Source organism: Macrotis lagotis, chromosome 1, assembly GCF_037893015.1.
Source record: "Macrotis lagotis isolate mMagLag1 chromosome 1, bilby.v1.9.chrom.fasta, whole genome shotgun sequence".
Taxonomy (NCBI): Eukaryota; Metazoa; Chordata; class Mammalia; order Peramelemorphia; family Peramelidae; genus Macrotis; species Macrotis lagotis.
Window position 1 is genome coordinate 42,986,047 of NC_133658.1, and position 20,994 is coordinate 43,007,040.

Here is a 20,994-nt window from a genome sequence, read left to right on the forward strand (position 1 = left end):
AGGAGATGGAGATGATGAGAGAGAAAGATCCAGGTAAAGAAAGAGGGACAGTCGTTAAAAATACTTCAGGTGGAGAGATGGGACTATCTGTATGAGGAAGAGCAAAGAGGTCAGTGTTTCTGGACTACAGGTAAAAATGGAAGGAAGGAAAACAGACGACTGAAAAGATAGAAAAGGGTCAGAATACAAAAAGACATAGGTTGATGTCTCTGTGTTTCCCAGAGTCATCAGAATAGGCCTCAACTTGAATGGGGCCTTGGAGAATGGGTACAATTTGGATAGGCAACAAGAAGGCAGAGCCTTGGGCCTTGAATCAGAAGACCCTGGGGTCTAGTCCCATTTCTACCACTCATTCTTTAGGAAGGTATTTCCCCATCTCTTGGCCTCAGTTTCCTCTTATGAAATAATAACGGCTGACAAAAACAATAACCCTGTATATTGAGCTTTACTGTAATCACCATTTTGCAGATGAGGAAACAGGGTCAGGACAAGTTAAATGATATGCTTATATCACACAGACAAGATTCAGACCCCTATCTCTACAGTGCTACCTAACCTAAGAAGGTCCAATGGGGGGCAGCTATACGGCATAGTGGAAAGAGCACCAGCCCTGGAGTCAGGAGGACCTGAGTTCAAATGTGACCTCAGACACAACACTTACTATTCAAGTCCACACAGACATCCCATCTCTGAACTCCTATGTCTGTATCATTGGACTTTTTTCAGATGATTTGTAGCTAAAACTTTCTTCAAGCATTGTCTTCCCCCAGAAAAATGTTGCTTCTTTGAGAGTCTGGATTGTCTGTCTTACTTTGCTATCTGCATCTCCAATGCCAGAAAAAGCACTTCATAAATCCTTTCATTTCTATCACACAGTCCAGACTATAGGACCTGATTGACCATTCACTGATGAAACTTGATAATGTGATTTGTTTCTCCGTATCACAAGTCCCAGGCAGGTGGGTCTCCTCCTATTCCTTCTTCTGGGCCTCCCATCATGCTTCGATGACCTTATTGCCTTTCCTTGGATCTATTTTCTCCCTATCCCTTGATGCCCAGATCATTTAAATGCTCCTAATTTTAGAACTCAAATTTTCAATCTGTCATATTTTTCTCCATTCACTATTTTGCTCTTTAATTAAAAAATTGGTTTGTTATCCAGAAAAGCATAAGTTTAATGTAATTAAGCACCAAAAAAAAATTAATTCCCCTTATAACTGGGATAAATTCATTCACTTTTCCCATTCGGCTAGAATTTCAATGAATATATGATGTGAGTCCAAATCCTTTTCCTATCAAACTCTCAATTTTCTGAAGTTTATTTGTTAAATAATTCTTTCCCCATATTTTATTTTCTAAAATCTATCATACACTGATCTTTTGAATTCCTCATCCTACCTTTTAAGGTTATTTCAAGAAGTTGGGGCAAAGTTATATCCATTGCATATTTGAGCAAATGATCCCTTTCCCCCCCCAAATATAACAAAAGAGCAGCAGTCAAGTTTATGAATGTTCTCACCCTCCTTCACCCCAGCAACCCTGCCGAGTTCCAGGCACCAGGAGGCACTATGCTTTTTTTGACTAATTGATCCATGACCTACATATGAACATTTCCCGGAAACTAGGGCAGATATCCCGTCACTCTCAGGCCTTCTGATATGTAATGCTGCCTCGAGGCCACTGAAAATGTCAATGGATCCACTAAGCAGGTACAGAAAACACAACTGTTAATTATAGGCCTGTTCTTATATGGTCACTGTCTTAAGAAATGAAAAGGGAAATAACAAATCATGAGCAGGATAACTGCTGCCCTGATGCCTGATCTCATGATCCAGATAGCCCATAGCTAATGTCTAATAGGGTCCCTGCCAATAGTTCTTGATAATCCTGACCTTTCAGCTTGCCTACCCTGGAGAATCCTCTTGCACTGTGTCCAATTTTGAAATTAAGAAAAGTCCAACTGTAGGCACTGATTCTTTTGCCCAGGTTGAAGTCATCCAGATTTTACAAAATGGAAAGGGAGCTGACATTCATTCAGTATTGCTGTTATAGATAGGAGACAAAATATATTTTTTTGGTCCGGGGTAGGGTGGGTTTGGGGGAGGGGGGAAGATTCTAGAATTAAAATCTCATTAATGGGAAGAATTCCTATTGTAGAAAGCCCATCCCCTTTGTAACCTATAGTGAGAGAAATGTTCTTTTGGAGGGCGGGGAGGGGGAGAGAGTAGAGAGAATGGGATGGGTACCCCGGAGAGATTAAATGCTTTTTTCCTGGTCATACAAACTAATATACACCAGGGGCTGCTCTGGAATCCAAGCCTGCTGCTAGCTCCACTACCCCATAATACCTCTCAGGAAAAAGAGATCCTCATTAAGATGGGATGTCAAATCACTTTAAGCCCGCTATGTTCAGATGGTCAAGAGCTATATGAGTGTCTGCAGTCATGACTGTTACTCCTTCATTGCTTCTCCGAGTCTTGCTCAGTGAAATTTCCTATAGAAATGGTCCTGGGACAAGTTGCCAATTCGTTTATTCTTCCTCTTAATTGATCCTCGTCATTATTTGGATTCCACGTATTATCACCAAAGCTAAAAATGACCTTCACGCCTACCAATACATACAGGCGTGATCGCTACATCCTATTTCTGTCCTCCTTCACGAAGGAAAAAGAAGAATGTGCTGTGTCCTAAATATGTCAGAATGTTTTCACGACAATCTGAGCCTTCCCTAAGGATTTTGTAATACTCTGGAATGCTTTTTTTTTAAGTGCATTTGGGAAGGTAAGGGGTGGGGTAATGCTAGTTAATCATTTTCTTTTCTTTGTTTTTTTAAGAGATATCATTTTCAGTAACCATCAAGAGACTAGAAAACCCTCCTGCCTATCTTGTTCCCTTATTTTTCTCTCCACTGCTACAAATAGAAGGCAGATGCTACTTCCTGATCCCCCTGAATCCCTTCCACCCATCCCCAAGCATCATCCCAGGAACTCCCCCACCCCCAGACACCGGGCCCTCATTGCTACCCTTTCCCCTCCCCCACCAACAAACACGAGCCTTCTGCCAAGGACGGTTTTCTGTTGTTCAGGGCAGAGTCAAGGGTTAAGTATTTGAACTTCACATATGTTTAAAAAAAAAAATAAAAGCCCAGCGCGCCATGGTTGCCATGGTTCCCGTTGGCCCCTGGCTTAACCAGAATCTTGACTGGCTCCCTGCCCAGACCATCCTACTCACAAAGACTTAGGTATCCACCACGGGGCATGTTGGTCAGCTGAATCCAGACGGTGAGGAAGGCAGCCTCTCCCCCCAGTGGCCAGAACGCCAAGAAGAAAAGAGCTTAGTTTACATGGCTACAGTCTCCTCGGGGCCAGGCACAAAGCCCCTGCTGAGAGAGGGCCAAATTCCAGATGATGGCTCCAACCAAGGCCAGGGGGCAGAGGCAAGGGGCAAAGGCAATGTGGTGGGCCTGCCGTGAACTTCTTCTACCCCGATCTCCTTATCTGCGTGGTCTGCCCTTGGCCCCAGCTGCACATCCTATTCTTTGGCCTTCCTCGGCAGCAAAGGCCGGCCCCAGTCAGGCAACTGGGGGGGTTCTGATCCAGGAGAGAAGACAGGACGCCTCTGGCCTCCCAGAGTCCAATCACAATCTGTGGTGGTTTTAGGTTTCTCCTTTTGCAGCTGCTCGGCGTTCAGTCTGTCCGGGGGGGAAAGAAGAAAGACACATATTACATAAGGACAGTCGGCCTAGCGGGCAACAATATTTATTAAGCACCTAATGTTTACAGAACACAATTGCCAAAGGTTCTAGGATGGTAACAAGAAGGGGAAGAAACTTTTATAGCAACAGCTATTAGGGGCTTTACAAATATCTCATTTGGTGCTTACCACCAGTCTGAAAGGCTCATCATCCCTATTTTATATTTCAGGGAACTGAGGAAAATAGAGTTAAATGACTGGCCCAGGGTCACACAACTAAGTTTCTGAGATGTATGTGAGGTATAGTGTCTCATCGGCTACCTCTTGAGAGAGAGAGAGAGAGGACATTGAGGTAGACAAGACATATTCATAAATAACTATAGTAATCTATTGTTTAATAAATTCAGAGACTAGCTTCTGGGATAAGAACTCATTTGACAAAAATTGCTGGGAAACCTGGAAAACTATGGCAGAAACTCGGGATAGAGCAACAGTTCATACTCCGTACCAAGATAAGACTTGAATGGGTAAGATGACTTAGACATGAAGAGTGATACCGTAAGCCACTCAGGAGACCAAGGAATAGTTCGTTGCCTATCAGATCTCTGGAGAGAATTTACGAGCCCGAGATCTTTGCTGAGAGGGTTGCACAGCCCAGATTTGGAGAACAAAGTTAGAAAATGCCACTTTCTGATGTGGAGTCAGCAAGAACATCAAATAAAGGGCATTAACCCCCAGAAGGGACTCACCTTAAAAATAGCATTGATTAGCACTTTGTATGTAAATTATTTTAACCTATGTAATCTCATTTGATCCACCCCAGAAACCTGTGAGGTAGGTGCTATTGTTATTCTCAGTTTTAGAGATGAGGAATTTAAAGTGATTTACCCAGTGTCCCACAGTCAATGTATAAGGGAAGATTTGAACTCAGGTCTTTCTAATTCTAACTCCAGTACTTTGTCTACAAGTTCATAAAACTTCCCTTAAAACGAAGGGCATGAACTCAATGACTTCTAAGATCTGTTTCCCATTCTAAATGTATGGTCCTAAATAAGAGAGGTTAAGTCATTTTTCAGTTGTGTCTGACTCTCCCTTTGGGGTTTTCTTGACAGAGACACTGGAGTGGCTTCTCATTTCTCAGCTCATTTGACATTGCCAGAAGGCAAATGGGGTTAAGTGACTTGCCCAGGGTTACACAGGTAAGAAGTGTCTGAGGTCAGATTTGAACTCAGAAAAAGGCTTCCTGACTCTAGGCCAGGTATTCTGGCATCATTTGGCTGCCCAAGTTAGATAGAGAGTTGAACCTAAGGAAGGCTAGTAAGAATATATTTACCTGAAATTAAGTTTAGACTAACACCTTATACTATATAAACTTTGAATATTAAAGGTCATACAATGAAACAAATGAGAAAATAATCCGATGAGGGATTATCTTTCACAGCTGTGACTAGGAGGAAAAGAAGGGGCAGAGACAATCACAAAAGATAAAACAGGTAACTTCAATTATATGGAACTGAATAACTTTTGCAAAAATAGCAGATTAGAGAAAACTCAATGAACTCTCTCAATATCTCAATCCACACAACTTTAAATCAAATTTTAGAGCAGTTGTGGTCCTGCTCCAAATATCAGAGTGAGATTTTTCCAGCCTAAGAAAACTTAAGAAGTTGACAGAAAACTGTGATATCTGTCTGGGGTCTATACTGTGGCAATAGACTCAGAAGCAGCAGCAGTTTGGAGAGTTCTCAGCCCACAGAAGGTAAGGGAGTTGAACAACTGGTCAGAAAGAGGTTACAGAGGACCCTTTGCTGGCATTGATTGAAATTCTGTTGCCCATATGCAGATCTGAGTCCCAGTTTCAGGATGGAGAGGAGCACTGGAGGTCAGTCATAGGGAGCCCTGGTCACAGTTCCAAGGCAAAGAGAATGCCAGTGCTTGTGGGTGCAGGAAAGCAGAGACCCCTCCCCACCCTGAGTAAAGACCAGAGTATGGACCAGGAAAACACTTACCATACCTTTCCCAAGATTACGTCACCTTGAAAGCACCAAAAACTTGAAGACACTCAGGACAAGTTCTGAAAACAGCAACACAATAAGCCTAAAGCCTGGGAAAATGCCTCCTCATCCCAATGTATAAAGCCCAACTTTAATATAAAGTTCAAAGTCAAGAAATAGGCTGGGGAAATGAGCAAACAACTAAAAAATAATTTGACTATGAACACTACTACAGTGATAGAGAAGCAAAGCAAACTTGGGAGAAGACAATAATGTGAAAACAGCCACAAAGTCTCAAAGAAAAATGTTGATTGGACCAAGCCCAATAAGATTTCCTTGAAGAATTATGAAAATAGATAAGAGTAGTAGAGAAAAATAGGGAAAACACATGAGAGTGATGCAATAAAATTATGAAAAAGAGAATTAAAAGCTTGATAATAGAGCATAAAAACTCTGAACTCCTTAAAAAAGTAGAATTGGTCAAATGGAAAAAGAGGCACAAAATTTCACCGAAAAAAAAATTCTTTAAAAATTAGAATTGGCAACTGGAAGCTCATTACAATTAACAATACAATTACCATAAAATAAAGTCAAAAGAATGAAAAATAGAAGAAAATGTGAAATATCTCATTCAAAAACAACTAAACTGGAAAATAGACCAAAGACAGGTAATTTAAGAATTATTGAACTATCTGAAAGCAAAGCTATGATCAAAGAACCCAGACATCATATTTCAAGAATTATCAAGGGAAACTGCTTCAATATAACTCCAGAAGATACAACAGGACATGAAAGAATCCTCCAATTACCTTCTAAGAGAGATTCCAAAATGAAAACTCCCAGAAACATTATGATCAAATTCCATATCTTCCAGGTCAAAAAGAAAATAATACTTCAATCAGTCAGAAAAAAACAATTCAAATATCATGGAGTCCAGACAGAATCACAAGATTTAGCAACTTCTCCATTAAGGAAGCGGAAGGCTTAGAATATGATATTCTAGAAAGCAAAGGAGCCAGGACTACAATCAAGAATCAACTACTAAGCAAAACTGAGCATAATCCTTTAGAGGAAAAATAGATATCTGATCAAATAGAGGACATCAAGCATTCCAGATGAAAAGAGCAGAGAGGGGTGAACAGAAAATTTAGCATTCACATACAAGATTCAAGAGAAGCATAGAAAGGTGAACATCTACAAGTAATCACACAGAGCTTAATAAAGTTAAACTGTTTATATTCCTATATGGGAAAATGATACATATAACTTCTAAGAACTTTATCATTAGGGTAGTCAAAAGGAGTTTACATATAGACAGAGGATATGTGATTATGTTGGAATGATATCCAAAAAAAGGAAGGGATGAGAAAGAAGGGATGTACTGGAAAACCAAAGGAGAAGTAAAATGGGGAAATTTTTCCTATACAAGAGGAAGAGCTTTTATCATGAAGGGAAACATCCTAGAATGGGGGGTGCGAATGGGGGGACAATGCTTGAACCTCACTGAACCTCTCATCAGAGTTCATTCAAAGAGGAAAGAAAATATACACAATCATTTGGGTAGAAATGTAAATCACCCAATAGGGAAATAGAATAGGAAGGGGCTAAAAGAAAAGGAGAAAGCAGTAGTTAGAAACAAAATACTTTTGAGGAGGAACAAGAGAGGGGGAGAGAGAGAGAGAGAGAGAGAGAGAGAGAGAGAGAGAGAGAGAGAGAGAGAGAGAGAGAGAGAGAGAGAGAGAGAAAAGAAGAAGAAGAAGAAGAAGAAGAAGAAGAAGGAAGGAGGAGGAGGAGGAGGAGGAGGAGGAGGAGGAGGAGGAGGAGGAGGAACAAAAATTGGAATGGAGGAAAATATCATAATTGTGAACATCAAAGGGATAAACCCCACCCATAAAACAGAAGTAAATAGCAAAATAGCTTAGAAAACAGAATGTGGGGACTAATGTGAAACAGAAAAATATACACAGAAGTGAGGAGAACTGGAAGAATATTGTACACAATGACAACATTGAACAAGGCTCAGCAATGAGAGATTTTTCACTCTTCTCAGCAATACAGTGATCCAAGATAATTCCAAAAGGCTCATATAAAGAAAGAACTATATGGAGTCTGAATATAGATCAAAGCATGCTTTTTACTTTTTGTTTTTTGTTTTTTGTTTTTTCTTTCTGGTGGCTCTTCCCTTTTGTTCTGATACTTCTTTCATGTCATGACTAATGTGGAAATTTGTTTAGCATGATTGTACATATATATAGACTATATATCAGATTGTTTTCTTTGATGGGAAGGGGAAAGAGGGAGAAAAATTTGGAACCCAAAATCTTATAAAAGAATGGATTTTTAAAAATTTACTTAGTATTTTATCTTTCCCTGATACATGTAAGGACATTTTTCACATTAGTTTTTAAGACTTTGAGTTCCAGATTTTCTCCCTTCCTTCTCCCCACATTGAGAAGACAAGGTTATACATGTGTGATCATGCAAAATATTCCCAAGTTAGTTATGTTATGAAAGAAAACAGACCAAAAAACTCAAGAAAAATAAAGTTTAAAAAAAAGTATGCTTCAATCTCTATTCAGATATCATCAGTTCCTTCTCTGAAGGTGGATAGACTTTTTCATCATAAGTCCTTCATAGCTGTATTGCTGAGAATAGCTGAATCATTCACTGCTGATCATCTTACAATTTTGCTGTTACTTTATACATAGTACATTTTACACTGCATCAGCTCAGGTAAGTCTTTCCAGATTTTGACAATAGTGTCCTATTCATCATTTCTTATAGCACAAGAGTAATCCATCACAATCACCTACCACAATTTGTTCAGCTTTTCCCCAATTGAAGGGTATCTCCTCAATTTCTAATTCTTTGCCACCACTAAAAGAGCTGCTATAAATTTTTTTTTACAAATAAGCTATTTTCCTTTTTATTTTATATACTTTTTAAATACAGACCTAGTAGTATCACTAGGCCATAGGATACATGCAAGGTTTTATAGACCTTTGGGCATAGTTCCAAATTGCTCTCCAGAACAGTTGAATCACTTCACAACTCCACCAATGGTGCATTAATATCTCATTTTTCCCACATTCTCTCAAACATTTGTCATTTTTTCCCATACTATTAGCCAATTTAATAGGTATGTGTAATAACTCAAAATTATTTCGATTTCTATTTCTCCAATCAATGGAGATTTAGATCATGTTTTCATATGGTTTTATAGTTTTGATTATCACCTGAAAACTTCATATCTTTGAATTCTTTATCAAATGGAGAATGGCTCTTATTTTTATAAATTGACTCTAAATGTTTGAGAAATGATGCCTGTATAGAGAAACTTGCTTCAAAATTTTTTCACAATTACTATTGCTAGCTGATTTCCCTCCATCCTATTATCTCCCATTTATTCTATTCTTTCCTTTCACTCTGTCCTTCCTCAAAAGTTTGTTTCTGACTACCCTCTCCCCCAATCTTTCCTCCCTTTCTATCACCCCCCCTTCTCTGATTGCCTTCCCACCCTACTTTCCTGTAGGATTAGAATTAGGAATTTATAATATTCCAGGGAGTTTTCATTTTGGGATCTCTTTCAGGAGATGATTGATGAACTCTTTCCATTTTCATTTTACACTCTGGTTTTAAAATATCAGGACAGTTTTCCTTGATAATTTCTTGAAAGACAATGTCTAGGCTTTTTTGATTATGGTTTTAGGTAATCCAATAATTTTTAAATTATGTCTTGGATCTATTTTCTGGGTCATTTGTTTTTCTAATGAGATTTCACATCATCTTTTTTTTCATTTTTTAAGTTTTATTTTTGTTTCACGATATCTCATAAAGTCCTTAGCTTCCAATTTGCTCCATTTTAATTCTTAAGGAATTATTTTTTTTCATGAGTATTTGTACCTCCTCTTCCATTTGGCCAATTCTACTTTTAAAGGAGTTTTTTCCTTCAGTGAATTTTTGTGCCTCTTTTTCCATGTGGAAAGTTCAACTTTTTTTTTTTTTTAGGTTTTTGCTAGGCAATGGGGTTAAGTGGCTTGCCCAAGGCCACACAACTAGGTAATTATTAAGTGTCTGAGACCAGATTTGAACCCAGGTACTACTGACTCCAGGGCCAGTGCTCTATCCACTGCACCACCTAGCCGCTCCCAGTTCAGTTTTTCAATGCCTCCTTCTCTTCAATGATTTTTTTTTTGTATCTCCTTTGCCATTTGGCCTTGTCTGTGCTTTTTAAGTCTCCTTTACCAAGCTGTTGACTCTTTTTTTCATGATTTTTTACAGCACTATTATTTCTCTTCTCAATTTTTCCTTTACCTCTCTTACTTGATTTTTCAAATTCCTTATTGAGCTCTTCCTTGGTCTAAAATCAATTCATATTTTTCTTTGAGATTTTGAATATAAGAATTTTGACTTTGTTGTCTTTTGAGTGTATGTTTTGATCTTCCTTATCACCAAAGTATCTTTCTATGGTCAGAATTTATTTTTCCAGCTTATTTCTTGACTTTTAACTCAATTAAAGCAGGATTGCTTCCAGAGAGATGGATGCATTATCCCAAATTTCAGGGGTTTTATGTAGCTTTTTTTTCAGAGATACTTCCAGGACCCTGCAAGTTTTCAGTTCTTCCAAGGTGGCAATTCTTAAGGGGCGTGTGTTTATTACTCTCCTGGTCTGCGCTCTGGTCTATGAGCAATCACAAGAATTTTCTTCTGCTCTGGAATTATGATGAGAGTCCCAGTTCCACTGCAGCTGCAAGTTCTGGTGAGCTAGTGCTCCTCCTTACTCAGAGACTGCGGTCCAGGATTGCTACCCAAATCTGAGTTTGGACAAAGCAAGAGTCCTGCCTCAGTGCTAGCAGAGACCCTTGGGAATATCCTTCTGTCCAGTTTCTCATCTGTGGGCTGCGAGTTTCAGAAACAGTTGCTACTTTTGATTCAACAGCTCCCAAGGCTTACTCCTGTTTTGCTTCTAAGTTGCCTTTGGCTGGAAAATTATTTCATCCCATCCTTTTGTGGGTTCTACCACTCTAGGAATTGTTTTGTGGCATTATTTAAAGGTTTTGTAGTTCTAGGGGAGAGCTTAGGCAAGTCACTACATTTTTTCTGTCATCTTGACTCTGTCTCCAAGAATGAATATTGATAACTATCTTTGCATATAGTTGGAAAAAATAAAATACTATTTAAAAATAAATAAAATATTGGGAAGTCCACCTTACAAGATTCATCCAGGAACTGTATGAACATGATTACAAAATACTTTTCAGACAAATAAAGACAAATCTAAACAATTAGAAAAATATTAATTGTTTGTGGATGGGCTGAGTAATATAATAAAAATAATCATTCTATCCAAATTTTTAAAAAGATATACAGGGTTAAAAATACAGGACTGGTCCAGAATCTATTAAAACTAATAATATAACTTTTTTCCTAATTTGACAGTAATAGTCTTTGGTCTTTGTTCAAAGTCCATAATTCTTTCTCTGGATACAGATGCTATTCTCCATTGCAATAGCCCAAAATTGTCCATGTATTAAAACTAAACTAAAAAAAAAAAACAACCAAAAAAAGGTGGGGGTAGCAATCATGATCTCAGACAAAGCAAAAGCAAAAATAAATCTACTTACAAGGCATAATCAGAGAAACTACATTTTGCTAAAAAAAGGTATCATAGATGATGAAGTCATTTTTAAAAAATAACAGAAAGTTTTTTCTGATAAATGCTTTGTTTCTCAAATGATATACCAAGTATAGAATGGAATCAACTTTATAAAAATCAGTACCACTTACTAAATGATAAATGGTCAAAGGCTATAAATAAGCAGTTCTCAGAAGAAGAAATTAAAGTTATCTATAGTTATATTTTAAAAGTTCTAAATTACTATTCATTAGAGAAAGGCAAATTAAAATAACTGAGATATCACCTAGTGCTGGGGAAGATATGGAAAATTAAGTACATTAATGAATTGTTGATAGAGTTGTAAACTGGTCCAACTATTCTGAAGAACAATTTGGAGCTAGGTCCAAAGGACTAAATAAATGTGCATATGCTTTACTGAGTAATCCACTACTTGTTCCATATCCCAAAGAGATCAAAGGAAAAAAAAAAAGGATCTTTATTTTGTGATGACAAAGAATTGGAAATTAGAGAATGCTCATTAATTGGGCAATGGCTGAACAAATTGTGACATATGATTTTGATAGAGTACTATTGTGCTGTGGGAAATGACAGGGTGGAGTGGTTTCAGAAAAATATGGCAAAACCAAACAAACTGATGCAAAGTAAAGTAAGAAGAGCCAGAATTTCATTTTCTGTAGTAACATCAGTGTTGTAATGATGATCAATTGTAAAAAAACTTGATGATCTAAGACAGTTCCAAAGGACTCATGATGAAAAAATGCTATCCACCTTTGGAAAGAGAACTGATAAATTCTGAGTGCAAATCAAAGTATAATTTTTTCACTTAATTTTTCTTGCTTTAAAAAATTACTATTGAAATATGTTTTACATGATTTAACATGTATAATTGATAACATATTGCTTACTCTCTCAGTGTATTGTGAAGAAAGGAAGGAGAAAATTTAGAACTTAAAATTTTTAAAGAAAGAATTTAAAATAAATGATAAATTGAAGATATATTTTTAAATGAATGAATGAATATGAAAGCTTTTGCACTAACAAGATCAATGCAAGTCTAAGAGGGGAAGAAGGTGATTCAGAAAAAAATCCCTAGCAAATATCTCTGATAAGGATCTGTTATCCAAAATATATAAGGAATTAACATAAATATATATAAGATCACAACCAAAGGTCACAGGAAATGAACAATTCTCAAAAGAGGCTTTGCAAATCATTGATAGTTTGAAAGACTGTTCCAAGTTGCTAATATAAAAGCAATAACAATTAAAACTCTGAGGTTATACTGCCCACAAATTGGTCAAAAAAAGGCAAAAGATGGCAATAGTCCATTTTGGAGAAGTTGCATTCTCCCAATAAGCATACTAATACACTGTTGGTAGAGCTGGGAACTGATCTAAGCAGTCTGGAAAGCAATTTGGAATTATGCTAAGAACATGACTAAAAGATTCATATAATTTGATCCAGACATCCATCCCACTTCCAAGTATATTCCCCAAAGAGGATAAAGGAAAAATCCCATGTATCCCAAAATATTCACAACAATATTTGGGGGTAGCAAAGACCTAGAAACAAAGCTGATTCCTACCAACTGGCAAATGGCTAATCAAATTGAGTAACATGACTCAAATAGAATATTATAATCCTCTAAGAAAAAATGAATTTATGAATTTAGAAAAGCATGGGAAGACATTATAAATAAGTTCAGAATTCAAGTAAGTAGAACCAGGAAAGCACTATTCACTATGACTACATTAATGTAAATAGAACATTAACAAAACAAACTCTTGAAATGGAACATTGTATAATTGTGATGACCATGCATGGCCCCAAAGAAGAACTAGGAAAATGTTCCTCCCTTCCTGCTTTACAGTGATGACATTAGTATGGAGGCAAAAGATCCCATGCATGTACTTTCAGACATCTCATGTATTAGTATTGGTTAGTTTTGCTGAACTCCTCTCCATCCCTATCTTTTTTTTATTCTGTTAGCAAAATGGAATGGTTTACTTAATAGAAGGAGGAGAAAGAGAAGGGATATATTCAGAAATGGAGGTGATATTAAAATAATAAACCTTTAAGATTTTCTGAAAAATGTATTTGCTTTATTTCCTGAAAACTAATTTTTTAAAATCTTAAAATGGAAGTGAAGAGGGAAGGAAAAGCCACCATTGATCATTACCTTATTTCCAACTCATTCAATCAGGGGTGTCTAATTTTTTAAAAACAAGTTCTAGAGGGGAAAATTACCTATGACACACATTTAAGTTTAATTTGCATTATTAACATTTTCTCATCCATTTCTTTTTTTTCCTTTAAAGATTTTATTTAGGGGCAGCTAGGTGGCACAGTAGATAGAGCACCGGCCCTGGAGTCAGGAGGACCTGAGTTCAAATCTGGCCTCAGACACTTAATAATGACCTAGCTGTATGGCCTTGGGCAAGTCACTTAACCCCATTGCCCTGCAAAACCTTAAAAAAAAAAAAGATTTTACTTATTTTGAGTTTTATAATTTTTCTCCCAATCTTGCTTCCCTCCCCCACCCCCCACAGAAGGCAATTTGTCATTCTTTACATTGTTTCCATGTTATACATTGATCCAAATTGAGCGTGATCATCCGTTTCTTAAATCAAAATAATCAACAAAATGATAAATCAAGTTCTGATTTGTAGCTTTTGCTGATTTCCAAGACATAAATACTCAAGAGCTGAAAACTTTAACAATGGATTTTAAATTATCAAACTGACTCCAGCACAATCTGGGCTCCAGTCCAACCCTCTCCCTGCCTAATGTCCCATTCTAATGCCACCTAATGTTTCCATGTGCTCTCTGGAGCGATGATTCATTGGTAATAAACTTTCTTTCATCTTTTAACTTTTCCTTTCTATCTGGCTCCTTCCTAATGACCCAGCTCCCTTGTCCAACAACTATTTGGACTTTCATTCATTTCCTGTCCCCACCCCCTAACTCACTGGTTAAAGTGAGGGAGTTAGACTACTCCTTGCTCCCTGGACACCTGATTCTCACCCCATATCCAATCTGTTGTCAAGGCCCATTGATTTTGCCTTAGTAACGTCTTTTAAATAACCCCCTGCTTCTCTGACATCCCACCATCCTGGTACAAGCCCTCATTCCCTCATCCACTTTTCTATAGCAATAGCTCACTGATTGTTGTCTCTGCCTCAAGTTTTTCCCCACTTCAATCCATCCTCCTTTCAGCTATCAAAATTATCTTCCGGCTTAGAGCAAGTCTGACCATGTAATGTTTGTGTGAGCACACACACACACACACACACACACACACACAATTATTCAATAAATTGTCATGGCTCCCTATTACCTCCAGGATCAATTATAAAATCTTTTAAACAGCTTTTTTCTGTTTTTTTGTTTGTTTGTTTTTGTAAGCAATGGAGTTGTGACTTGCCCAAAGTCACACAGCCAAGTATTAAGTATCTGTGACCACATTTGAACTCAGGTCCTCCTGACTCCAGGGTCAGTGCTTTATCTACTTCGCCACCTAGCTACCCCTTAAATAGTTTTTAAAACTCTTCATAACCTTCCCGCCTCACTTCTACCCCCCCCACACCTTTCCAATTTCCTTCTACTTTCCTCCTTCCCCAGTGACACTGACTTTGCTGTTCCTCCAACAAGCAATTCCATCTCCCAAATCTAAGACTTTTACTGACAATCTCCCATGCTTGGGATGCTCTCCCTCCCCATTTCTGTCTCCTGGCTTCCCTCAAATGCTGGCTAAAATTCTACTTTCAACAACGAGTCTTTCCTGATTCCCATTAATTACTATTAATACTATTTTCTTCCATTGTCTCTATTTTTTTCCTGTATAGATCTTGTTTATACATAGTCATAGATGCAATGCCTCCACTGAGAACTGCCTGAGAACAAGAATTGCCTTGTTTTCTTTTGTAACCCCAGACTTAAGCACTCTAAAAGGTGCTTAATACAGATTTATTTACTGACTGACCAAGTTAGCTATTGTAGGTAGTAAATACAGTCTAGATGAATAGCAAGAGAAACATTACGAAAGACAAAATTCAAAGGAAAAATACATAATAAAGGTCAAGATCTCAGATGACTTTATAAAAATGCACAAATTTGGGGTGGGGGCAACCAAGGTGAGCCTGACACAATAAATCAGTGCTGACATCATAGTTTTTATTAAGACTTGAAGGGATGAGGACAATGACTAGACTATGGTACTGAAATGATATCTTATTCTAAAGAAGCAACATAGATAAAAGGAAGTTTAGTATCATTATTATTATACATCAAGAAAATATGCTTGTAAGGGGCTAGGGCTAGGTGGCGCAGTGGATAGAGCACTGGCCCTGGAGTCAGGAGGACCTGAGTTCAAATCTGGTCTCAGACACTTAGTAATTACCTAGCTGTGTGGCCTTGGGCAAGTCACTTAACCCCATTTGCCTTGCAAAAAAAAAAACCTAAAAAAAAAAAAGAAAAGAAAAGAAAATATACTTGTATAAGGAAACCCAGGAACCAGGTTAGGGGTGGAGTAGGGAGAGTTATGGTGTGGCTAATATTAGGGAAAAGATCAATGGAGTCAGAAAGACAAATTATATTGTCATAGGGGTTCATCACAGACCTCTCTCACCCTGGCCCCCTCTGAAAAGAAAAATAAAAAGTTTGGGAAATAGATCACAAACTGGCCACCCAGGCATGAAAATAATAGTAATAGAGAAATTTAATTAACTGAACATCTTCTGGAGCTCTATCTCTACCAAAAGTAGAATAACTAATACTTGCTTGACTTATCTTAAAGATAATTTTATCCTCCAAAAGAAGAAACCAATGGGGGTAAATTTCATCTGCTTATGATTCTCACAAATAAGCAAGAATTGATTGATGGAGTAGAAATTCCCATAGTACCAGAGAGATATATAGCACTAAAATGGGCCTCCATGGTCATCTAATCCAATACATTAATTTTAAGATGAAGAAACTGAGGGCTGGAAGGTTTAGTAACTTGAACAAGATCAGGGAGATAGTAAGCATCACAGGTAGATTTGAACTCTGATCCTCTTACTTTAGAGTCAATATTCTTTCTATTAGAGCTTAGTAGCTTCCTGATATGAAAACAAGCCCCTACCCCTATATCTCAAGCAATGTAATCACAGAACACTCAGATAACCTCAGTTGAATCAATCAGAGTAAAATAGGGACGAAGGAATTTTCCAACAAACTACCACAATATTTGAATAAGCTATGGGTTAATTTGAACATATTATAGATTTTGGTGTTTGCTAGAAAGAAGATGTTTTCACATAAGAAACATCTTGTGATTGAGTAGAAAAAATCAGTTATATTTCTAGGTCTGTGAATGAGTATGGCAGTCAGTTAAGTTGTAAACCAGTTTAGCTGCATGTCTCCAAGGTCAAGATGCTCAGAGTTGAAACCGGCCCCTGAAACCAATCTCTCTCTCTCTCTCCTCCCACTGTCTCTCTTTCTTTTTCCCCACTCCCCTGACGTACCCACTGACTATGGCATCAGAAAGATGAGATTGGGCAAGTGAATTCAGCTGGTATGAGTCATTGGCCAGGTGGGAGATAACACATCCATCAGGAGCAGATGGATGTGGAGCGTGGAAGCTTCAAAGGGTAAATTTGTACTAAAAAAAAGGATTTTCAGGTCACAAAGAGCCAGGAGTTTTGAGTCAGCTCTTTGCCACATATATATTCTTTTTTTAACATTTTAAAATAATTTTAAATTTTTTTGCCACATAAATATACATTCTACATATATTCTTTATTACTATTATACTCTAAGTTTGAGCTTATTCTCCTCATGGTCTTCATGTATATTCATATGCTTTGTATCAAATGGCCTTATTAATACCACCTTAATAAATGTATTTGCTAAAAGCTAATTAAGTCTACTGACTCATGGTGGAAGAGAAGCATACTAGTGGGGGCTTATGCATGAAAGTATTAGAAACTTGGACACTGGGTTACCCCTTGGAAAACTGAAAATAAGTAAGACGCTTCCTCTGGGGACCACAAGCTATAAATGGAAATGCAAATTGAAGGAATATCCCAGAGGAGTTTTAGAAAAGTGTCATGACAAAGGCATGGGGAAACTCAAGAGGAAGTAACCACTCAATCTGAAAATTTATGATAAAGAAAACATAGCTGAGGGGTCAGCCAGGCAGCTTAGTTTCGAGAAAAGCAGATTTCAAGGAGTCCAGAGAAAGAATGGTTAGAATCCTGTAACCTAAAATTCTACTGGGGTAACCAACTCAGAAGTGATGAAAAATTCTCAAGAATGAAGTTTTAAAGAGAGTAGAAGAAGTTCTGACAAGGGGGAAAGGCAAGTTGTCTAATGAAAATGAAGTTAATATACAGAAGAGTTCACAAACAGCTTTCATTTTTGAAAGACGTGAATAAATGAAGGAAGCAAGGTCAGAAGCACCATGAGAAAGGAGGTGCTAAAGTTGCATTGGAATCCTAGCTCTCCTTACTAACTGCATGATCTTGGACAAATCCCACATTCGTCTGGGAGCTCCTTAAAAATAGGAACGGATGTGTTGGTAGTGTTTGGGGGTAGGGTATATGTTTTGTTTTGGGCCTATCTTTGTACCCCTACAACTTACTGGAGTACCTGCCACATGGTAGGGTCTTAACAAATGCTAGCCAACAACAACCTTTCTGGGCCTCAGTTTCCTCACCTATTGAATAAAAGGGTTGAACTTCATTGACTATAAGATCATATCTAATTCTAAATCCATGATCCTATGACATGATAACAGAAGAGGAATACCAAAATGTGGCACGAATAGTGGGTTCATTTAATCATTTCATAGATTAAATGTCTGTCTTTTCATGACCCCATTTGGAGGGGTTTGGGGGTTTTTTGTGGGGGGAGACTGGAAGGCAATGGGATTAAGTGAGTTAGGTAATTAAGTGTCTGAGACTGGATTTGAACTCAGGTACTCCTAACTGCAGGGCCAGTGCTCTATCCACAGCATGACCTAGCTGCCCCATTTGGAGTTTTCTTGGCAAAGATACTGGAATGGTTTGCCATTTCCTCCTCCAGCTCATTTTGTAGATAAGGCAACTGAGTCAAACAGGGTAAAATGACTTACCCAGGGTCACACAGCTAGTAAGTGTCTGAAGCCAAGAATAGCATCATGTCATCTATGCACCGAGTGAAATGAGGCTGGTGAGAAAAATTAAGGATAACAAAGTTTTTGAAAGCTATGCTGGGAGAAAAGAGGGGGGAAAAGGGTCACCGCTCAGTAAGGATGAGAAGATGATACTGAAAGACACATAGGAAACACTTGACTCTCATTTTGCCAATGTTCTCTCAGCCAGACAGAATTATTTCAAGTGAAAAAACCAGGTTAATAGAGATCTGGTACCTAAGTTAAGGAAGGGGATAGTAAAAGAACATCTCTCTAGCCACTCTTAGTCATCTGGGCCTAGGTCCTAAGATATTCAGGGAAAATTGGCAGATATGACTGCCAAGTCCTTGACAAGGACCTTTGAAAATTCATGAAGAATTGGAGGGATACTGAAGGACCAGGGAAGGATTTGTATTGTTTTGGTTTTTGGTTTGTTTGGGGGTTTTTTTAAGGGAGAAGGAGGAGGGAATGGGAAGAAAATTGAATCTGCAAACCAAACAGATAAATCTGACTTTGGTTTCAGGCAAATTTCCAATATATATTATTGAAGGGATGGTTGGCAAACATCTAGAAAAATGGGTGATCATGAAGAGCTAGCCCAGCTTCATCAAGAACAAGTCATGCCAGTCTAACATCATTTTCTTCTCTGACAAGGTAACTAGAAAGACAGATCAGGACATGATGTAGACAAGGGTTTACCTAGATTCTAATACAGCATTTGGCTAAGGCACTCATGCTATTTTTATGAACAAGATGGATAGAGGAGGACAAGACAATAGTACAAGTAGATGACTTGAGGATTGGTGGATTGACTGCCCCCAAAGCATAGTATGTAACAGTTGGCAGGTCTCTTAAAATGAGGTAGGATATCCCAAGCATCTGTGAGCTATGGGCTGTCTAATATTTTATATCAGAGTAAAAATCCCAAAAGGTCTTGAGAGGTTAAAACTGAACTGGTCTGGTTACTAAAATGAAAAAGGTTAATACAGAAGCACAGCTAGAGCCCTAGATCTGTAGACAGGAAGACCTAAGTGCAAATCTGCTCCTATCTGTATGTTCCTGGGAGAGTTATGTAACTATTTGCCTCAGTTTCCTCATCTGTAAAATAAGTCGGAGGAAAAAATGGCAAGCCACTTCAGGGCCTTTGTCAAGAAACACTAAATGGGGGCATGAAGAGTCAACTACAAGTAAACAGCAAGAAGAATAAGGTTGAGGGGCTTGACTAGGATCACAAAGCTGGTGGGAATCTTACCTCGAGTATTTTACTCCAAATTCAGTTTCTCATACTATCCTCATAACTGAAATTGAATTTTTTAATTATTATTAGCATCGGGAAGGCCCATCATAATTACACAGCTGTATACTGCTGTATAACACATTTAAAACAACCCCATTATGAATGAGTTCTTATTTAATCAGGAAAAACATCTTGGAAGAGGAAGGTTTTGAGCTGGGTTTGGCCAAAGATAAAATAAATAATAAGGTTATACTTGGGCAGTGAGGGAATTTATAAAACCAATCTAAATCCACCTGTTTCTGTTAGATAAATTATCTGTTTGTTAGATAAATTCCTGGAGGGCCTGTCTTCTTTATCTTTGTCACCCCAGTGCCCAGCCTAGCCTTTGCCCAGGCCAAACGTTATTTGGTGAACTAAATCTACTACTATTTCTAGCACTTATAATTTCTTGATTCTATCCCAAATTTACCTTCTCCTATTTATCCGAACAGTTCAATTCACTATGTTCTAAGTGCTGTGTTAGGTTCCTAAGGATACATAGGTCCCCCCCAAAAGGAATCTATCTATATATGTATATATATGTATATATATATATGTATATATATATAAATGTAGATATATTTACATTCTACAGACTTCAAGGAGCTCATATTCAACTGTGAGGAGATACTGAGATAAATACAAAATAAATATAAAGTACTAAGAGAAGGGGCTTGGAGATGGAGGGGCAGAATATGAATAACTGGGAAAATCAAGAAAGACTTCTTGCAAGAAGTGATTCTACAACTGGGTCTTGAAGGGAGTCAGAGGTGAGGAGGTGAGGAGGAAGAGTTGGCCAGGCTTGGAGGACATGGCCCACTACAAATAGAAAACACCAACCCAGTCCATCTGACTGGACAGAAGAGTGGGGAGGAGGTTCTTTTGGCTATAACTTGAGAGAAGGAGGGTGGCTAGGTGGCGCAGTGGCTACAGCACCGGCCCTGGAGTCAAGAATACCTGAGTTCAAATACGACCTCAGACACTTAATAATTACCTAGCCATGAGGTCTTGGGAAAGCCATTTAACCCCATTGCCCTGCAAAAACCTAAAAAAAAAAAAAATTTAACAGAAGGTAGGACAAGTAGGTGATCTATTAGTGTAATCATTCTGGAGAAAAAGAAATTAGAGCTAGAGTGTGAAGGGCTTTTAATTTCAATCTAGAGGCTGCTAGGTAAAGCAGTGGCTAGAGCACCAGTCCTGGAGTCAGGAGTACCTGAGTTCAAATCCAACCTCAGACACT

At 38.0% G+C, this 20,994-nt stretch overlaps 1 protein-coding gene across 4 annotated transcripts in view; it reads right to left on the reverse strand.

Annotated features, from left to right (window-relative positions):
• The window catches only part of IL34 (interleukin 34), a 65,433-nt gene that overhangs the window by 15,920 nt on the left and 28,519 nt on the right, over positions 1 to 20,994 (reverse strand). For all 4 annotated transcript variants that reach the window (XM_074199315.1, XM_074199305.1, XM_074199333.1 and 1 more), the window contains exon 2: positions 3,232 to 3,691. In XM_074199315.1, coding sequence (XP_074055416.1) covers positions 3,232 to 3,259 — 28 coding nt within the window. In that variant the 5' untranslated portion in view covers positions 3,260 to 3,691. The remainder of the gene's footprint in view (positions 1 to 3,231; positions 3,692 to 20,994) is intronic.